Below are 16,846 nucleotides of genomic sequence, written 5' to 3'. Positions count from 1 at the left end.
GCATGGAACATAGAAGGAACTCAAAAAAATATCTGACTGAATGAATGCTTAGTAAATATTTCCTGCCATGACTTACATCGTAACTCTTCAGTGTAAGAGTATTATTGGTGCCACTAAAACACACATTCTGAGAGTTATAATCTTCATAGATGAATGAAAAGAAAAAAACTGATATTCTCTTACTATGTGGAATATAATGGTATGGACTCCTACCTATAATACAATTTTTAGATATAATTTATAATAAATTATATAGAACAGGATATTATGTATGTTGATGTAGTAGAAATTCCACTGGGAATTAGAAAGCAATTTTGGCATTAAGATTTGAGATGAAAATAGGACTTTGGTTTGCCTAATAAATTTTTTTTTGGTTCCACTTCCTCAATTCTTAAAGTTCTTGCTCCAAAGCAATTTAAACTTAAAGGATTATGGGTGCCTGGGTGACTCAGTCTATTAAGTGTCTGCCTTTGGCTCAGGTCATAGTCCCAGGGTCCTGGGATCGAGCCCCGCATCAGGCTCCTTCTTCAGTGGGGAGCCTGCTTCTCCCTCTCACTCTGCCTGCCTGCTCTGCCTACTTGTGTTCCCTATCTTTGTCAAAAAAATAAATAAAATCTTTAAAAAAAAAAATAAAGGATTAAAAACTTAGGTAGTTATATTTTAAGCATATCCAAAATTATCTCTTAATTCCCATACAGGTATCCATAAAGCCTCACTAATGTAATATATATGTTGTTGGTAAATGCAAAACTGAAAGTAGGATAAGGGTACTTTTTCTAAAAATAAAACATATTGTCTTCTGTCTTATTTATCATTACCTTTACACAGCTGACTGATATCCTCAGGCAGAGTCAAATCAGCACATCTCAAAGAAGATGAAAACAGACTGGCAGGTTTGGTAAAGGGAGTATATAAAGGTGACACTTCACTAAATACCTTGTCCTGCATTAATTCAGCTGCGGTTGGCCTTGAGAAAAATTTAAAACACACAGTATGAATGAGATACAAATTTCATCATTAGAAATTCTTGGTATCACTTCTTATTTAAAAAGTTATAATTAGTAGAAAATTATTATTTTAATTATAATTCATGTTTACCAGGGTAGATCAACTTTCTTTTTTTCTTAAACTGCTGTGTAATGCTGACCTTTTAATGTTTATTCCCTGATCTGTGTGTCTCATTACTCTTTTCAAAAATAAAAACTTCCATATATCACAGTGTTGCCAAATTAGTCAGTGCCTTACCTAATTTCAAAAATAGTGGTATGAGAAAAGAGCATTGGAAATATGGATATTCTTCTTATATTGAGAAATCTGATAGGATACTTGGCAAAACTTTCATAATACATGGCTTTTGTAGTATATGATGTAGGCCTATTTCTGAATATCGTATGAAATGAATCATATGGCTTTGGAAAAAATTAAAAGAAAAATAACAAATTTCTACAGAGTTTATTAATGTAAGAAAAAATGGTAAGAGCTAGCATATAGTTTATATCAGGGGTCAGAAAACTATGGCTCATGGGTCAAATCCGCCTACTGTCTGTTTTTGTATGGCTCATGAGGTAAAAATGGATTTTGGATTTTTAAATAGTTGAAAAAATCAAAATACTGTTATTTTGTGATATGTGAAAATTATACAAAACTCAAGTTTCAGTATCCAAAAGTAAAGTTTTATTGGAACATAGCAACACTATTTCATTTAAGTATTGTCTTTAGCTGCTTTTAAGCTACAAGTTCAGTGTTGAATAGTTGTGACAGAGACTGTATGGTCCATGAAATCAAAAATATTTGCTATCGGGTCCTTACCAAAAAGAGTTCATTGATCCTTGAGTTAAATAAACACAACAGCACATCAGTTTTTTTTGTAAAAATATGAATCGATAATATATTTTATGATGTGGAGTTTAATATATCTATGTTTAGAAACATTTGTGCCTACATTTATAAGAATATGTTTGCTTCAATATGAAAAAAAGAATCCTACTTTGCAATATTTCATGTGCATTTTTCTTTTAGTCTAGTTAACTATGATTATTTCCCCGGTTATCTACCAAATTTTCAATTAACATTATTGTCAGTGGGTCCAACCAAATTAACGATGGCAAAATATACTTATAAACTTGTGTCATGGATGATGTTACAGCATTACTGAATGAACTATCACTAACTCAAATTGGCCACTAAATAACCAGCAATCAACCATAACAAAACCAATGTTTCTTTAAGTTACTTAGACATGGATTTGTGTCTGAGAAATATAAATAGAATCTTAAATATTGATTGGCAATTTGTTTGATTATTCCAAGGCACAAAAATAAACATTAGAAAATGTCCCTTAAGAAATTTGCTAGAATAATGGCACACATTCAAGGGGATAGTTAAAAGTCTTAAATACATCACCAGTACAGAAAATAGTAAAACTCTCCTTAGTAGAGTCTAGATGTATACTTGTATATAAAAATGAAGTGACTGTAAGTAAACGCTGAATTTTTTCCCTCTTGTGCTTTTTGCATCTTATAATCTATCAAAGAGTATTATATATGAACATCTCCATTTTTTACTTTTATCTTGACCATGATCTACCTGTGTTATTGAATATCTTAATTAAAATTCTAAATACTACCTTTTGGTTTTCTTCCTCCTGTCTTAATGTGGCATGTTTACCCCAAATTATGTTTTTTTTTTTTTTTTACCATTCCACTCTTCCTAACATGTATTGATAAAGATGTTTTTCTAAAGACTAATTAGAATACAGTATTTTCAAATATCATATACTTAAGGAGTTTAGGAAAGACAACTGTAAGGCTAACAGTGATATCATCAAATGAAAACAAATAATAATACTTCTAAGAAATCCTTTTATATTATTATATATATAATTATATATATATAACAATTACATATTGTTAGCGATCAATATGTATTCCTATATATATGTAAATATTCTTATTTAATCCATTAGTATTATTAAAAAAACCCAACTACTTATATATTAAAGATGTCAGCATAATCTCTGAATCTTAATATTATCAACCTCTTGGAAGGGTGGAAGGTGAGACACTTCTTCAAAAGATTTATCACATTTTTGGGAAGGTCCTGGTAAATAAAAAAAGAAAAGAATTATTTAAAATGATCCATTTAAAAAATATATTTTACTCACACCAGTCAGAATGGCTAAAATTAACAGGTCAGGAAACAACAGATGTTGGCAAGGATGCAGAGAAAGGGGAACCCTCTTACACTGTTGGTGGGAATGCAAACTGGTGCAGCCACTCTGGAAAACAGTATGGAGGTTCCTCAAAAAGTTGAAAACAGAGCTACCTTATGAGCCAGCAATTACACTACTAGGAATTTATCCAAAGGATAAAAACGTAGTGCTTCGAAGGCATACATGGACCCCAATGTTTATGGCAGCAGTGTCCACAATAGCCAAACTATGGAAAGAGCCCAGATGTCCGTCAACAGATGAATGGATAAAGAAGATGTGGAATGTAGGGGCTCCTGGGTGGCTCAGTCATTAAGCGTCTGCCTTCGGCTCAGGTCATGATCCCAGGGTTCTGGGATCAAGCCCCACATCGGGCTCCCTGCTCAGCGGGAAGCCTGCTTCTCCCTTTCCCACTCCCCGTGCTTGTGTTCCCTCTCTTGCTATGTCTCTCTCTGTCAAATAAAGAAATAAAATCTTTAAAAAAAAAAAAAAAGAAGATGTGGTATGTATATATACACTGGAATATTACGCAGCCATTAAAAAAATGAAATCTTGTCATTTGCAACAACGTGGAGAGAACTAGAGGGTATTATGCTAAGCTAAATAATAAGTCAATCAGAGAAAGACAATCATATGATTTCACTCATATGTGGAATTTAAGAAATGAAACAGAGGAGCAAAGGGAAAGGGAGGAAAAATAACAAGACATAATTAGAGATGGGGACAAACCATGAGACTCTTAACCATAGGAAATAAACTGAGGGTTGCTGGAGGGAGTGGGGTGGGAGATGGGGAAACTGGTTGATGGGCATTAAGGAGGGCATGTGATGTAATGAGCACTGGGTGTCATATGCAACTGATGAATCACTAAATTCTACCTCTGAAACTAATAATACACTATATGTTAATTAAATTGAACTTAAATAAAACATTTTTAAAAAAGAAAATAATTACTTAAAATGACCCATTTAAAAATATATTTTACTCTAATGTTTGCTATTCTAGGACATTTTGATTTTTCTAAAAAGTTTTTATTTGGACTTTATACTAATTTATATTAGCTTGTCACTCTATGAAAAAACAAATATCTGAACAGAAATAAACATAGCTTTAAAATAGCTTGCTATTAGATCTCAAGTATACAAAATACATACATTTTCAATAACAGATTAATGACAAACCTTTATAATGTCCAGACAACCATGCTCTTCGGCCAGAACTACTATAGTGTCATCTACGCAATCTATAAAACAGAAAAATTGTATGAATTAATGCTACTTTTCTTATCTATCAGAACTGAACTCATATAATCTTTTAAAAAATTGTGTTATGCAGTTTTGGAACTTGGAATATTAAAAAGCTTGTGACTTTGTTACCTTTCCTTACATTTTTTGATAAAAATGAAGACTTTAAACACTAAATATTAATTGAATTACAGATACTGGAAGATAGCCACTAAATAGTGACATAAAGCAGTGGTTCAAGATGAAGATTCTCTTGTTCTCTCTCCCTATATATGTAATGTACATATACATATTACTCTTTTGTATTTACATAATTTGGAGAATGTACACACATCTCTGGGGATTTAAAGTATACATTTTTACAATCCATATCAAAATACCAACACCATACCTCACAGAACTAGAACAAATAACCCTAAGATTTGTATTGAGCCACAAAAGACCCTGAATAGCCAAAACAATCTTGAAAAAGAAGAACAAAACTGGAGGTATCATGATCCTAGATTTCAAGAACTACTACAAAGTTGTAGTAATCAAAACACTATGGCACTGGCATAAAAACAGACACATAGATCAATGGAACAGAAGAGCGAGCCCAGAAATAAATTCACGCTTACATGGCCAATTTATCTTCCACAGAGGAGGCAAGAAAATGCAATGGAAAAAGACAGTCTCTTCAACAAATCGTCTTAGGAAAACTGGACAGCCACATGAAAAGAATGAAACAGGACCACTTTCTTACACCATACACAAAAATAAACTAAAAATGGGTTAAGGACCTAACTGTGAGATCCAAAACCATAAAAACCCTAGAAGAGATCACAGGCAGGAATTTCTCTGACATCGGCTGTAGCAGCATCTTTCTAGATATGTCTCCTGAGGCGAGGGAAACAAAAGCAAAAATAAACTGTTGGGATTATATCAAAATAAAAAGCTTTTGTACAGCGATGGAAACAACCAACAAAAACAAAAAACAACCTATTGAATGGGTGAAGATATTTGCAAATGACATATCTGATAAAGGGTTAGTTTCCAAAATATATAAAGAACTTAGACAACTCTTGAATCACTATATTGTACACTTGAAACTAATATAACAGTGTATGTTAACTATACTGTAAAATAAAATAAGAACTTATACAATTCAACACCTTAAAAAAAAAATAATCCAACTAAAAATGGGGAGAAGACATGAACGGACATTTCTCCAAAGAAGACATACAGATGGCTAACAGACACATGAAAAAATGTTCAATAGTACTCATTATCAGGGAAATGCAAAGTAAAATCACAATGAGATACCACCTCACACTTGTCAGGCTAAAATAAAAAAAAAACCCCACAGGAAACAAAAAGTGTTGGCAAGGATGTGGAGAAAAAGGAACCCTGTGCACTGTTGGTAGGAATGCAAACTGGTGTAGCCTCTGCAAAAAACAGGACGGAGGTTCCTCAAAATATGATCCAGTAATCCCAGTACTGGGTATTTACCAAAAGAATATGAAAACACTAATTCAAAAAGATATATGCACCCCTATATTTATTGCATTATTTACAATAGCCAAATTATGGAAGCAGCCCAAGCGTCCATTGATAGATGAATGGATAACAAAGATGTGGTATATATATACACAGTGGAATATTACTTAGCTACAAAAAAGAGCGGATTCCTGCCATTTGCAACAACATGGATGGATCTAGAGAGTATAATGCTAAGTGAAATAAGTTAGAGAAAGAAAAATACCATATGATTTCACTCATATGTAGAATTTAAGAAACAAAACAAATGAAGAAAAAATAAAGAGTCAAATAAAAAAAAACAACAGACTCAACTATAGAGAACAAACTGATGGTTACCAGAAGGGAGATGGGTGGAGGGAGGGGGCAGGTGAAACAGGTGAAGGGGATTAAGAGTATATTTATCATGATGAGTCCTGAGTAATGTCTATACATTGTTGAATCACCATATTGTACACCTGAAATTAATATAACACTGTATATTAACTATACTGGAATTAAAATTAAAAAAATAAAGTGTGAGTTTAGTCTGTAGACCATATTAAGAAATCTCTAAGACTCCTTAAAGCCTTATTATCAATCTTTGAAATTAAATGTTGTAAATATGGTAACATTTTGTGTAATTATATTTATAATTCATTATTATTTGATACTTGTTGATACTTTTCAATACATATTCTTATTTGTAAACCCTATTAACGTGGACACCAATCTGTCACTCTTTCACAGAAAGTGCTCTAACAGTTTTTCTCTTCTTTATTACCACATTAGGATCTAATATACATGTAAAATAAATGAGCTTCTTATAAGGAAAAATATTCTTCTCAGTCATTATTCACACATGATTCATCAAATAGAAAGCTCAAAACTTAAGATATATTGTCTGAAGGTAAACTGCTACAGAGAAGTATATTTATTCTCATATTTTGATTTCACAACTTAGTTTACTTGGCTAGATCATGAAGCTAAGAAAATATCTATCCACATTATAATTCCTTATGAGTAAGGAAAGCTCTACAATAATACTTCAGAAGGCACTTCTTAAGTTGTCCTATTAATGTTTACCACTGATCATTAGAACATTAAAGAAATTCAGGATATTTCAGTGTACTCACTATTATAGAACACATTCTTAATGTATATGCTTACTAAAGGTGATATTTGTAGTTCAAACATAATCATTTGTGAGACACTTACCTAATGTAAGTAAAAATTTTAGTCTTTCAGAAATATCCAAGCTCTGAAATAATTTTCTTCCCTGAATAAAATGGGAAAAGAAATTCGTGTTAACATTTACATTTTTTTTCAGGGAGGCATTTTTCCCCCCAGAGATGAAAATGATTTTATTAGGTATCTCTTTTTTCCTTCAAAGGTTTTATTTGACTTTTAAAGTTAGCTCCACTAAAGAAAAATTATCAGTTTAAGATTTAAACATTTCATATATTTAAGGATCATTACATTCTAGTTTGTTCTCAAGCATTCTTCACTTTTGAGACCTATATATACCTGGTTGTCTAGAGAGATTCCAGTCTTATTTGATTAAGAGACTAAGATGACCCGTGGAAAGATTCTTATTATCTTTACATTTACCCAAGTAATTCTTACTTATATATCATGATCCGGGTAATCTGCTGTCTCCATTAAGAAACATTCAATGACACTCCTTCCTCCTCCCACAATGAATTTGACAACCATCCTTTGCGATCCCATAGCACCTGGTATATTTATGATACATACATTGTATTTTAATTGTTTCCTTATTATTCAGCTTCAGGGGCTGCTTAAAATAGAGTCTGGAATCAGTCATAACTTCAACAATTATGTGTCAAGCAACTATTGTGTGCCAAATTGGACTTTTGACCACATGTTATATAACTTGGGCAAATACTTAACCACGTTAAGTTTCACTTTTCTCATTTATAAAATTGGAACATTAACTGTACATACCATACAGGTTGCAGTGAGGATTACAGAATGTAAAAAAAGTGCCTCACATTTTTTGAACATAAAAATTCCTTCATAAATGTTGGCTATTATTCTTTTCTTACAAACAAATTAAACTTACAGGATCCTTTAAGTAGACTTAGAAGGAAAGTCTTAAGAAGATAGCCTGGTCTTTATGTGGAGAAAAAAAGGCTCTGTTCTTTTTTAATAAAGAGAAAGCAAAAAGATTTCTTAAAGATTTATGAAACTAGAACTACAGATGGAGAGATCATTGAAAAAAAAGTTGCCATTCCTCTCTCAACTTTTTACACTATCTTATTAATCTTTTAGAAATACAGGTTTGATTTTATCAATATCTTGTTTAAAAACTTAAATGGTCCCCCATACCTTATATAACTAAATATAAACTTCTCAGTTTAGCATTCAAAATCTCCTAGGATATGACTCTAAGATATCTTTTCATTCTAAGTGTTTACTATTTATTTACCTATGATGAACACACACACACACACATACACACACACACACAACAGTTCAATTTGATTACTTACAATATGGTGAATATACTGTCTATTCAGGCATACTGATGATATGATATGATTGATGATATCATAAGATCATATGATTTTGACTGATTTCCCTACTAGTAATTTTTTTCTTCATGGCTATCAAAATTTTATATATATCCTTTATTTCATTCCCACTTCTGAATGTTAATTTTGTGAGTTAAAGAATTCAAAATTCAAATTACTTTCTATTAGCACTTTGATGGCATTGTGCCACTGTTTTCTTAAAACCAAGCTAGTAAGAAGTTTAACGCCAATCTCATTCTTGGTAGGTAGTACGTCTTATCTCTCTGACACATTTTAAGATTTTCTCACTAACACTGATAAAGTCATCAGAGCTTAGTAAAGGCAGCTTGGTGTGTTAAGAGTACAGCTTTGGGTATAGTTGATGGGTACAAATCTCCTCAAGTACTTACTATTATGTAACTAGGACAGGTTGCTTAATTTCTTTGTACCTCAATTTCCTGATCTGTAAACTACAGATAACAATTAGATAAATTTTATAAGACTGGTGTGAGTATGGAGTATAATAGAGATTAGCAACATACCTGACTTTTGAAAAGTTCTTAATAAATGTTACCCATTATTTCATTATTGGTTATCTCCTAAAAGTTTATGATTTCTAGGTATTTGTTGTTGTACGTTGCAATTTCTTTCTTTCTTTTTTTTTTTTTTGCTCTGCAAAGTAATTTGTGGGTTCTTTCAAACCAAGAACTTTACTCTTGGCTTCTGATACTACTATATGACAGATATTAGAACATCTGGATGTATCTTCCCTGTCTTTTAAAATTTCTTTTATATTTTCAATCTCTTTATTTCTTTGTGATCTAATCTGGGAGAATTACTCAGCTTTACCTTCTACCTTCAGTGTGTCTAGTTTCCTCTGCCATCTATTTAGTTCTTTATTTCAAGAGTTACAATTTTTTTCTCTGAAAATTCTTAACTGGTTCTTCTTTTCAGCAAATATTCTTGATTCATAGTTTCTATAATTGTTTCATAAATGGAATTGTTTCCTTTATCTCCTAAAAAACACATACTTTTATTTTAAAGTCCTTTCAATGGTGTAAATTTTTCTATTTGTTGTTTCTTTTTTATTGCAGATATATGTATTTGCAGCATGTATTGTATTGTAGATGTATTGCTTTAGGTGTTTGGTATTTCTTAGATATGTACTCACCTGTACATCTTTTGGACTATAGAAACTTCTGGGTGGCAGAGTGGCTGTACAGCCTCTTGGTGACATGGCAAGAATTTCCTAGCAAAACTGTTTTGGTTAGCTTTTCCTCTATTTCCTAGGATTTCTAGCGTATAAAAGTTCCCTTTTTAGTTGTTAGTGTGCTATTAACTTATATCTTAATATTTTATATCAATTCTAAAGGTTTGATGAGGTAGAGGAAGATTCAAGCTTATGTTCAATATGCCATTCTAAAACTAGACTGTCTAAACTTAAGTATCACTTAAAATGTCATGAATCCCCTATTATGAAATTAATATTTCCTTTCTTGGAATTCACATAGCTCTTCTATGTTTATCTTCAAAGTTTATGGATTTGAATTAAATTATAAGCTCCTTGACAATGTGTCTTAATCACAGTTTACCTCTTGTTGCATTTGTCATGATGCTATACACAGAGTAAATAGTCATCTACATTTGTTGAATTGAATTACTCATAGAAGACATATCCTGATCATTAGTAAAGAGTTTATAGATATACGTGATGTAAAAAAAAGGAAAAGCTGTGTATTTCGCATTTACACTTACTTATACCTCACATTCCAATAAGAGTTTTCTTTTTCTTTTTTTTTTTTTAATTATTTATTTGAGAGAGAGAGAGAGTGAGAGCATAAGCAGGGGGCGGGGCAGAGGGAGAAGCAGACTCCCCGCTGAGCAGGGAGCCCAATGAGGGGCTCCATCCCGGAACTCCAGGATCATGACCTGAGTGGAAAGCAGATGCTTAACCGACTGAGCCACCCAAGCATTCCTCCAATAAGAGTTTTCATTTAGGGTATGATTTTAAACAAAAATGAGATTTGCCATCATTTCATATCAATGAAAAGTAAAATGGCATTTTCCCTTAGAAAAAGCAGTGCCAATATGTAAAGCTGCCATGTTATTATGAATATTAAAATATTTTATGATTAAAGTTAAATAATCATAAAATATTTTTCTTAATCATAAAATATTTTAATATTCATAATAAAAGATAACTGATGGACGATTTGCTATGTAACAGACTGTACTAAGTACTTTATATTATTTCATTTAATTTTTCTAACAACTATATAATACAGACAAAAAATTTCTGCTTCTAAAGACCTCAATGTCCAAGTAAAGTACACAAATGTGACACATGCTATAATAGAAGAGGAGAGCAAGGAAGATAAGGACCTAATGCTGGCAGGTATTTGAAAGTAGGGCTGAGAGACTGTTAGTTGTCCCTCCAAATCCATTCTCATCTTCTTTCTCAATATTTATGTGTCCAGCTAAAGACTGTATTTCTTAGTCTCCCTTGCACAGATATGCAATGTAGCCACATGAGTAAACTGTCACCAATGAAAAGTAAAGGGTTGATTTTGCACTTTTAGATCATCTTCTTAAACAGTTACCATGAACTCACTTCTCTCCTTCCCTTATGCCTAAAAGGCGATAAAGAAACAACTTCGGAAACCAGACATTTGAGATTGGTGGAGCCATAGCCTAGGTTTGTGCATGAAGTGGACTGTTAAATCAGGGAGAAAAATATCTATGTTCTTTAAGCTACTACATTTTTAATTTCTTTCTTTTCAATAGCAGCTTAGTCTTTGCCCTAATAAATATAGAGGATGTCTGGGAAAGATCTCATAAAACACAACTCAACTACAAAGTGAGTCTTGTAGAAAACATAAGAAAACAGGAAAGAAGAAGGTATTTAGGGAAAAAAGAATACCACAGAAAGGGAGAGCATGAACATATCAAAGAGTGTAAGCAGCTTTAGTGTAAGCCTTTCTAGAACCGCTTAATTATTTATACGTAGTACAGTGTAAATTCTTTATACTTAGTAAAGTACAAACACTTATAAAGATACCAAAATGATAAGCAAATAAATTGTCAAACAGGATTTTTTAACAAGTCATATTGAGATTTAAGCCTTTTTATTCCTATATCTAGTCAATCCACAAAGCAAAAACATATTACTAAATAGCTTTCTTATCAGAAAAACTTATTCTAATAAGCACACAATTTCTTTTTATTAGTTTAATATTTCCTTATACATACCACACAAAGCTCAAATAAAATGATTCCAAGAGACCACACATCTGATTTGGGGCCAGAAGGCAATGGTTTTTCACTTGGCACATGATCGGTGGTTTTCAAAATTCCTTTTGCAATTACCTCGGGTGCCAAGTATGATGGATACCTACAATGATATATTAAATAAATGAATAATTACTACAAACTACAAAGGGGGAAAAAGTAGTACTACATTTTTACTATCTGTATGATAAGATCTATGTAAAAGTCCAGTGCAATTAAATTAACAATTTTCGCTAGGAAGAATTCTAAACTAACCATCATAATACAGGTCTTCATGTCCAGAAATCAAGAGAAAAATACATATGCGTCTCAAATAATTTTAAAACTATTGTGTCTCTCTGAAGCATTAATTCCTTTCTTTGCTTTCCTCTCTTTTTAACACATTGCCGTCTTGCAGTATTCTGTTTCGGATGTTTTCCTTTCCTTCTTACTACCTGTTTTCCCCTTACACTTAGCTATTATTTAAAGTGCATTTTTTTTCTTGGAAAATAGTACATATTCTTTTGAGTAGTAGGAATGTCAAAATCTTTAAAGATACGTCAATTGAAAACTAAGATTCTCTCCCATTTCTGTACTTCAGGCACCCATACATATTTACAGATATAGATAAACTTGACCATCCATCACCACTGCCCCACAGGGCAGCATACTATACATACTACCCTGCACACATTTGTTTTTTCACTTAAAGTATATTTTAGAGATCATTCTATAAAAATAACTATAAATTGCATATTCTCTTTGAAAACTGTCAATAATTTCATTGTATTAATGCACTTAATTTATTTGACCAAACTCTGAAGAACATTTTGGAAGTGCCATTCCTACATGGATAATCAATTGAACCCTATTCCATTTATTGAAAACTCTATCTCCCCCCCAAACTAGTCCATAGTACCAGCTTCTACCACAAATAAAATCTCTACCTACATGTTGATTTGCATCTTGGCTCTCTATTTTGTTCCACTAGTAAAATTGTCTGACACTGTACCATTATACTATCTTAAGTCTATAACATTATATAAATAATTGCATATAATTGCTAAGACAAGTCCTCTCAAAACATACACATCTTTTTCCAACATCTATACAGAACTTCTCAAACTCAACACCCAAAGAACAAATAAATCAGTCAAGAAATGAGCAGAAGACATGAACAGACCTTTCTGCAAAGATGCACAAATGGCCAACAGACACATGAAAAAATGCTCAACATCACTCGGCATCAAGGAAATACAAATCAAGAACAATGAGATACCACCTCACACTAGTCAGAATGGCTAAAATTACCATGTCAGGAAACAACAGATGTTGGCGAGGATGTGGATAAAGGGAAACCCTCTTACACTGTTGGTGGGAATGCAAACTGGTGTAGCCACTCTGGAAAACAGTATGAAGGTAATTCAGAAAGTTGAAAATAGAGCTATCCTACAACCCAGCAATTGCACTACTAGGTATATACCCCAAAGTTACAAATGTAGTGATCCGAAGGGGCACCTGGACCCCAATGTTTATAGCAGCAATGTCCACAATAGCCAAACTATGGAAAGAGCCCAGATGTCCATCAACAGATGAATGGATAAAGAAGATGTGATATGTATAAATACACTGGAATATTACACAGCCATCAAAAAATTGAAATCTTGCCATTTGCAACAACATGGATAGAACTAGAGGGTATTATGCTAAGCGAAATAAGTCAATTAGAGAAAGACAACTGTCATGTGATTTCACTCATATGTGGAATTTAAGAAACAAAACAGAGGAGCAAAGGGGAAGGGAGGGAAAAATAAAATTAGACTAAATCAGAGAGGGGGACAAACCATAAGAGACTCTTAATCAGAGGAAATAAACTGAGGGTTGTTGGAGGGGAGTGGTGTGGGGGATGGGGTAACTGGGTGATGGGCATGAAAGAGGGCATGTGATGTAATGAGCACTGGGTGTTATATGCAACTGATGAATCACTGAACTCTACCTCCGAAATTAATAATATATGTTTATTAATTGAATTTAAATAAAAAATTAAAATGTTGACTCCCTCTACACAAAAAACCCCCCCACACACACCTTTTAATTTCTCTGCAGGAGTGTCTAGGTACTTTTCAGATGTTTGTCCTATATGTATACATTTAGAACTTTTTTTTTTTTTACATTTAGAACTATTTTGTCAAGTTGTTTCTCTCTCTTTCTCCCTCCCTTTCTCTCTCTCCCTCTGACACACACAGAGTTGGAATTTTTATTGAAATTAGATCAAATGTAGAACAGGTTGGGGAGAACTGGCATTTTTCTGATACCAAATCTAACAATATATGAGCAGGTATCTATAATTATCTAGGCCTTTCATAATGTCTTTTAAAAATGATTTATATTTCTTTCACAGAGGTGCTTTCAGAGATAAAATACCTGCTTAGATTCTTATTAGGTATTTCATCTTCTTTTGCTAATGTGTAATTTCTTTGTATTAATTTTGTATCTAGCAACTTCATTAAACCCTCAGCATTTATGGGAGAATTCTTTTGAGTAGTCTTTGTAGATAAGCAAATCAGTTATGCTTAACTGATTTGTTTACAGTGACAGTTTTGTTTCCTCCTTTCTGTAATTATAGTTTTGAGTTCTTTTGCTGCCTTATGTGGTAAAACTGCTAATATGAAAATAACTGGTGATAGCTGACATCTTTGTCTTGATCCTCATCTTTTAAAAATACTTTTAACCTTTCACCATTATAGTTTCTTTGCAAAAATTTCTGTGTTAATCATGAATAATTTTGAAAATTTTTGAACATCTCCATATATTACAAAGAGAACATGATTCTTTTCCTTTTATATGCTAATGATTTTAAATAAATCAATTAATTACCTAATGTTTAACCAACCTTGCATTGCTGGAATTTTTGTTTCTAGTAATTTCACTTTTAAAAATGAAAATTTTATCTTCTTTCCACTTGATATATATATTATATATATATCTGATTTCTTTTCCTTGTCTAAGTGCATTCATTAGTAGCAAGTATACACTGGCAAATGATAGTGGTGTTAATAAATATTTTGTTTTAAACCTACTAACTTCTGGGTTGAAATCAATTATCTACTAACAGGCAGATATAGATAGATGGGTGATTTTCACTACATTAAGGAAATATTCACATAGTCCCTTTTTATTAAGAATTTAATCAAGAATGTTACAATAAATCTATCAAATGTTTTTAAGAAACCATAGAAATGATTACTTGATCATTTACTTCTGATATGTTATCCTATTAAATTATATTTATATATTTCCTAAGCCATCTGTATATTGGTAGAATAAACCACACTTGATAGTATCTTCTATATGCTTCTGGTTTTTGTTAACTTTTCTTAGGATTTTTTATATTAATATAACATATTTATACTATATAATAATAATAGATAATCAAATATGAGTAGGATTTATATTTAAACATTTCATGTGGTAATTATGGGAAGACCAGGATTAATGTTATACTAGCTTATGAAAAAAGATACTGTGGGTGCCTGGGTGGCTCAGTTGGTTAAGCGACTGCCTTTGGCTCAGGTCATGATCCTAGAGTCCCAGGATAGAGTCGCACATCGGGCTCCCTGCTCAGCAGGGAGTCTGCTTCTCCCTCTGAACCTCCCCCCTTCTCATGCTCTCTCTCTGTCTCATTCATTCTCTCTCAATAAATAAATAAATAAATCTCTCAAAAAAATAAAAGATACTGCAAGCTTTTGTTTAAAAATAACCTTGAAATGTATAGTATTATAATTTAAATGGCAACAAATTTAAGCATTCATTACAGGTTTGGTAGAATTTGCCTGTGAGTCTAATCCAGGTATCTCTGTGGGGAGAGGCAACTTCTACATTTCTATAACTGGTGTTTTTAGATTTTAAAATTTTCTTTGGGATTAAGTTTTGGTAATTTGTATTTCCCTTCCTTTTATGCTAATTTACAAATTTGCTCAGAACTAAGCAAAAAATAATTTATTGAGTCTTCTAATGTTCTCTACTTCTCTAGTTATTTTTCCATTACCATATCTTATTTTGTGCATTTGAGTTCTCCATCTTTTCCTGATTAGGTAACTAATAACTGTTTTTATTACAGAGGCATTTCTTTTTGTCTCTCAGTACTTTACTGTATTCTGGTGATAGATGTTATAGAAACTTGGCATAGGTTAATTTCAGTATACTTCACTGAAGATAAAAATTTCTATTTATAAAGTACATGAAAATTTTTAGCAGGAAATTCAATGGTAAATACAAAGGAATTGGTAAGAAATCATATTATTGTATAAAATATCTTCCTATCAGACTAAAACGCTGTTCATGTCTTCTGTCTTCTAAATTCATAAAGGTAAGCCACTTTATTTAATAAAAAAGACAAAGCCTTTATAAACAGTACATTCTATAAAATGTATCAAACTTCTAACTTTAAATTTCTAATGAATTCATTTTATGAATAATTCCACAAAACCTTAAGTTGATCTGCTGAGATGGAAATTATTTCTCCTCTCAATGAATCGCCATGGTATTTTATCTGTATCTTTCTTATACCTCTCAAATGATTATAAGATACTTATTTTATTCCCCCTAAGGTCAGGAACACGGCAGGGATGTCCACTATCACCACTGCTACTCAACATAGTATTAGAAGTCCTAGCCACAGCAATCAGGCAACAAAAAGAAATAAAAGGCATCCGAATTGCCAAAGAAGAAGTCAAACTGTCACTCTTTGCAGATGATATACTTCATGTGGAAAACCCAAAAGACTCCACTCCAAAACTGCTAGAACTCATACAAGAATTCAGTAAAGTGGCAGGATATAAATCAATGCACAGAAATCAGTGGCATTCCTATACACCAACAACAACACAGAAGAAAGAGAAATTAAGGAGTCGATCCCATTTACAATTGCACCCAAAACCATAAGATACCTAGGAATAAATCTAACCAAAGAGGCAAAGGATCTGTACTCAAAAAACTATAGAATACTCATGAAAGAAATTGAGGAAGACACAAAGAAATGGAAAAACGTTCCATGCTCATGGATTGGAAGAACAAATATTGTGAAGATGTCAATG

General features: G+C 32.3%; 1 protein-coding gene across 1 annotated transcript in view; it reads right to left on the bottom strand.

Moving 5' to 3' along the window:
- LOC102734915 (TBC domain-containing protein kinase-like protein) overlaps positions 1 to 11,891 on the bottom strand; it is a gene marked incomplete at its 5' end in the record, with an annotated part of 153,706 nt that extends 141,815 nt beyond the window's left edge. Inside the window, 5 exons of the mRNA XM_081813128.1 lie at positions 819 to 967; positions 3,038 to 3,099; positions 4,390 to 4,451; positions 7,165 to 7,225; positions 11,733 to 11,891. Coding sequence (XP_081669254.1) covers positions 819 to 967; positions 3,038 to 3,099; positions 4,390 to 4,451; positions 7,165 to 7,225; positions 11,733 to 11,891 — 493 coding nt within the window. The remainder of the gene's footprint in view (positions 1 to 818; positions 968 to 3,037; positions 3,100 to 4,389; positions 4,452 to 7,164; positions 7,226 to 11,732) is intronic.
- Positions 11,892 to 16,846: the final 4,955 nt, after the last annotated feature.

The sequence above is a fragment of the Leptonychotes weddellii genome, chromosome 2 (assembly GCF_054177405.1).
Source record: "Leptonychotes weddellii isolate Sample4059 chromosome 2, ASM5417740v2, whole genome shotgun sequence".
In the NCBI taxonomy this organism is placed as follows: domain Eukaryota; kingdom Metazoa; phylum Chordata; class Mammalia; order Carnivora; family Phocidae; genus Leptonychotes; species Leptonychotes weddellii.
The sequence above is the reverse complement of the archived record's forward strand: the minus strand, read 5'-3'. Positions and strand labels throughout refer to the sequence as shown.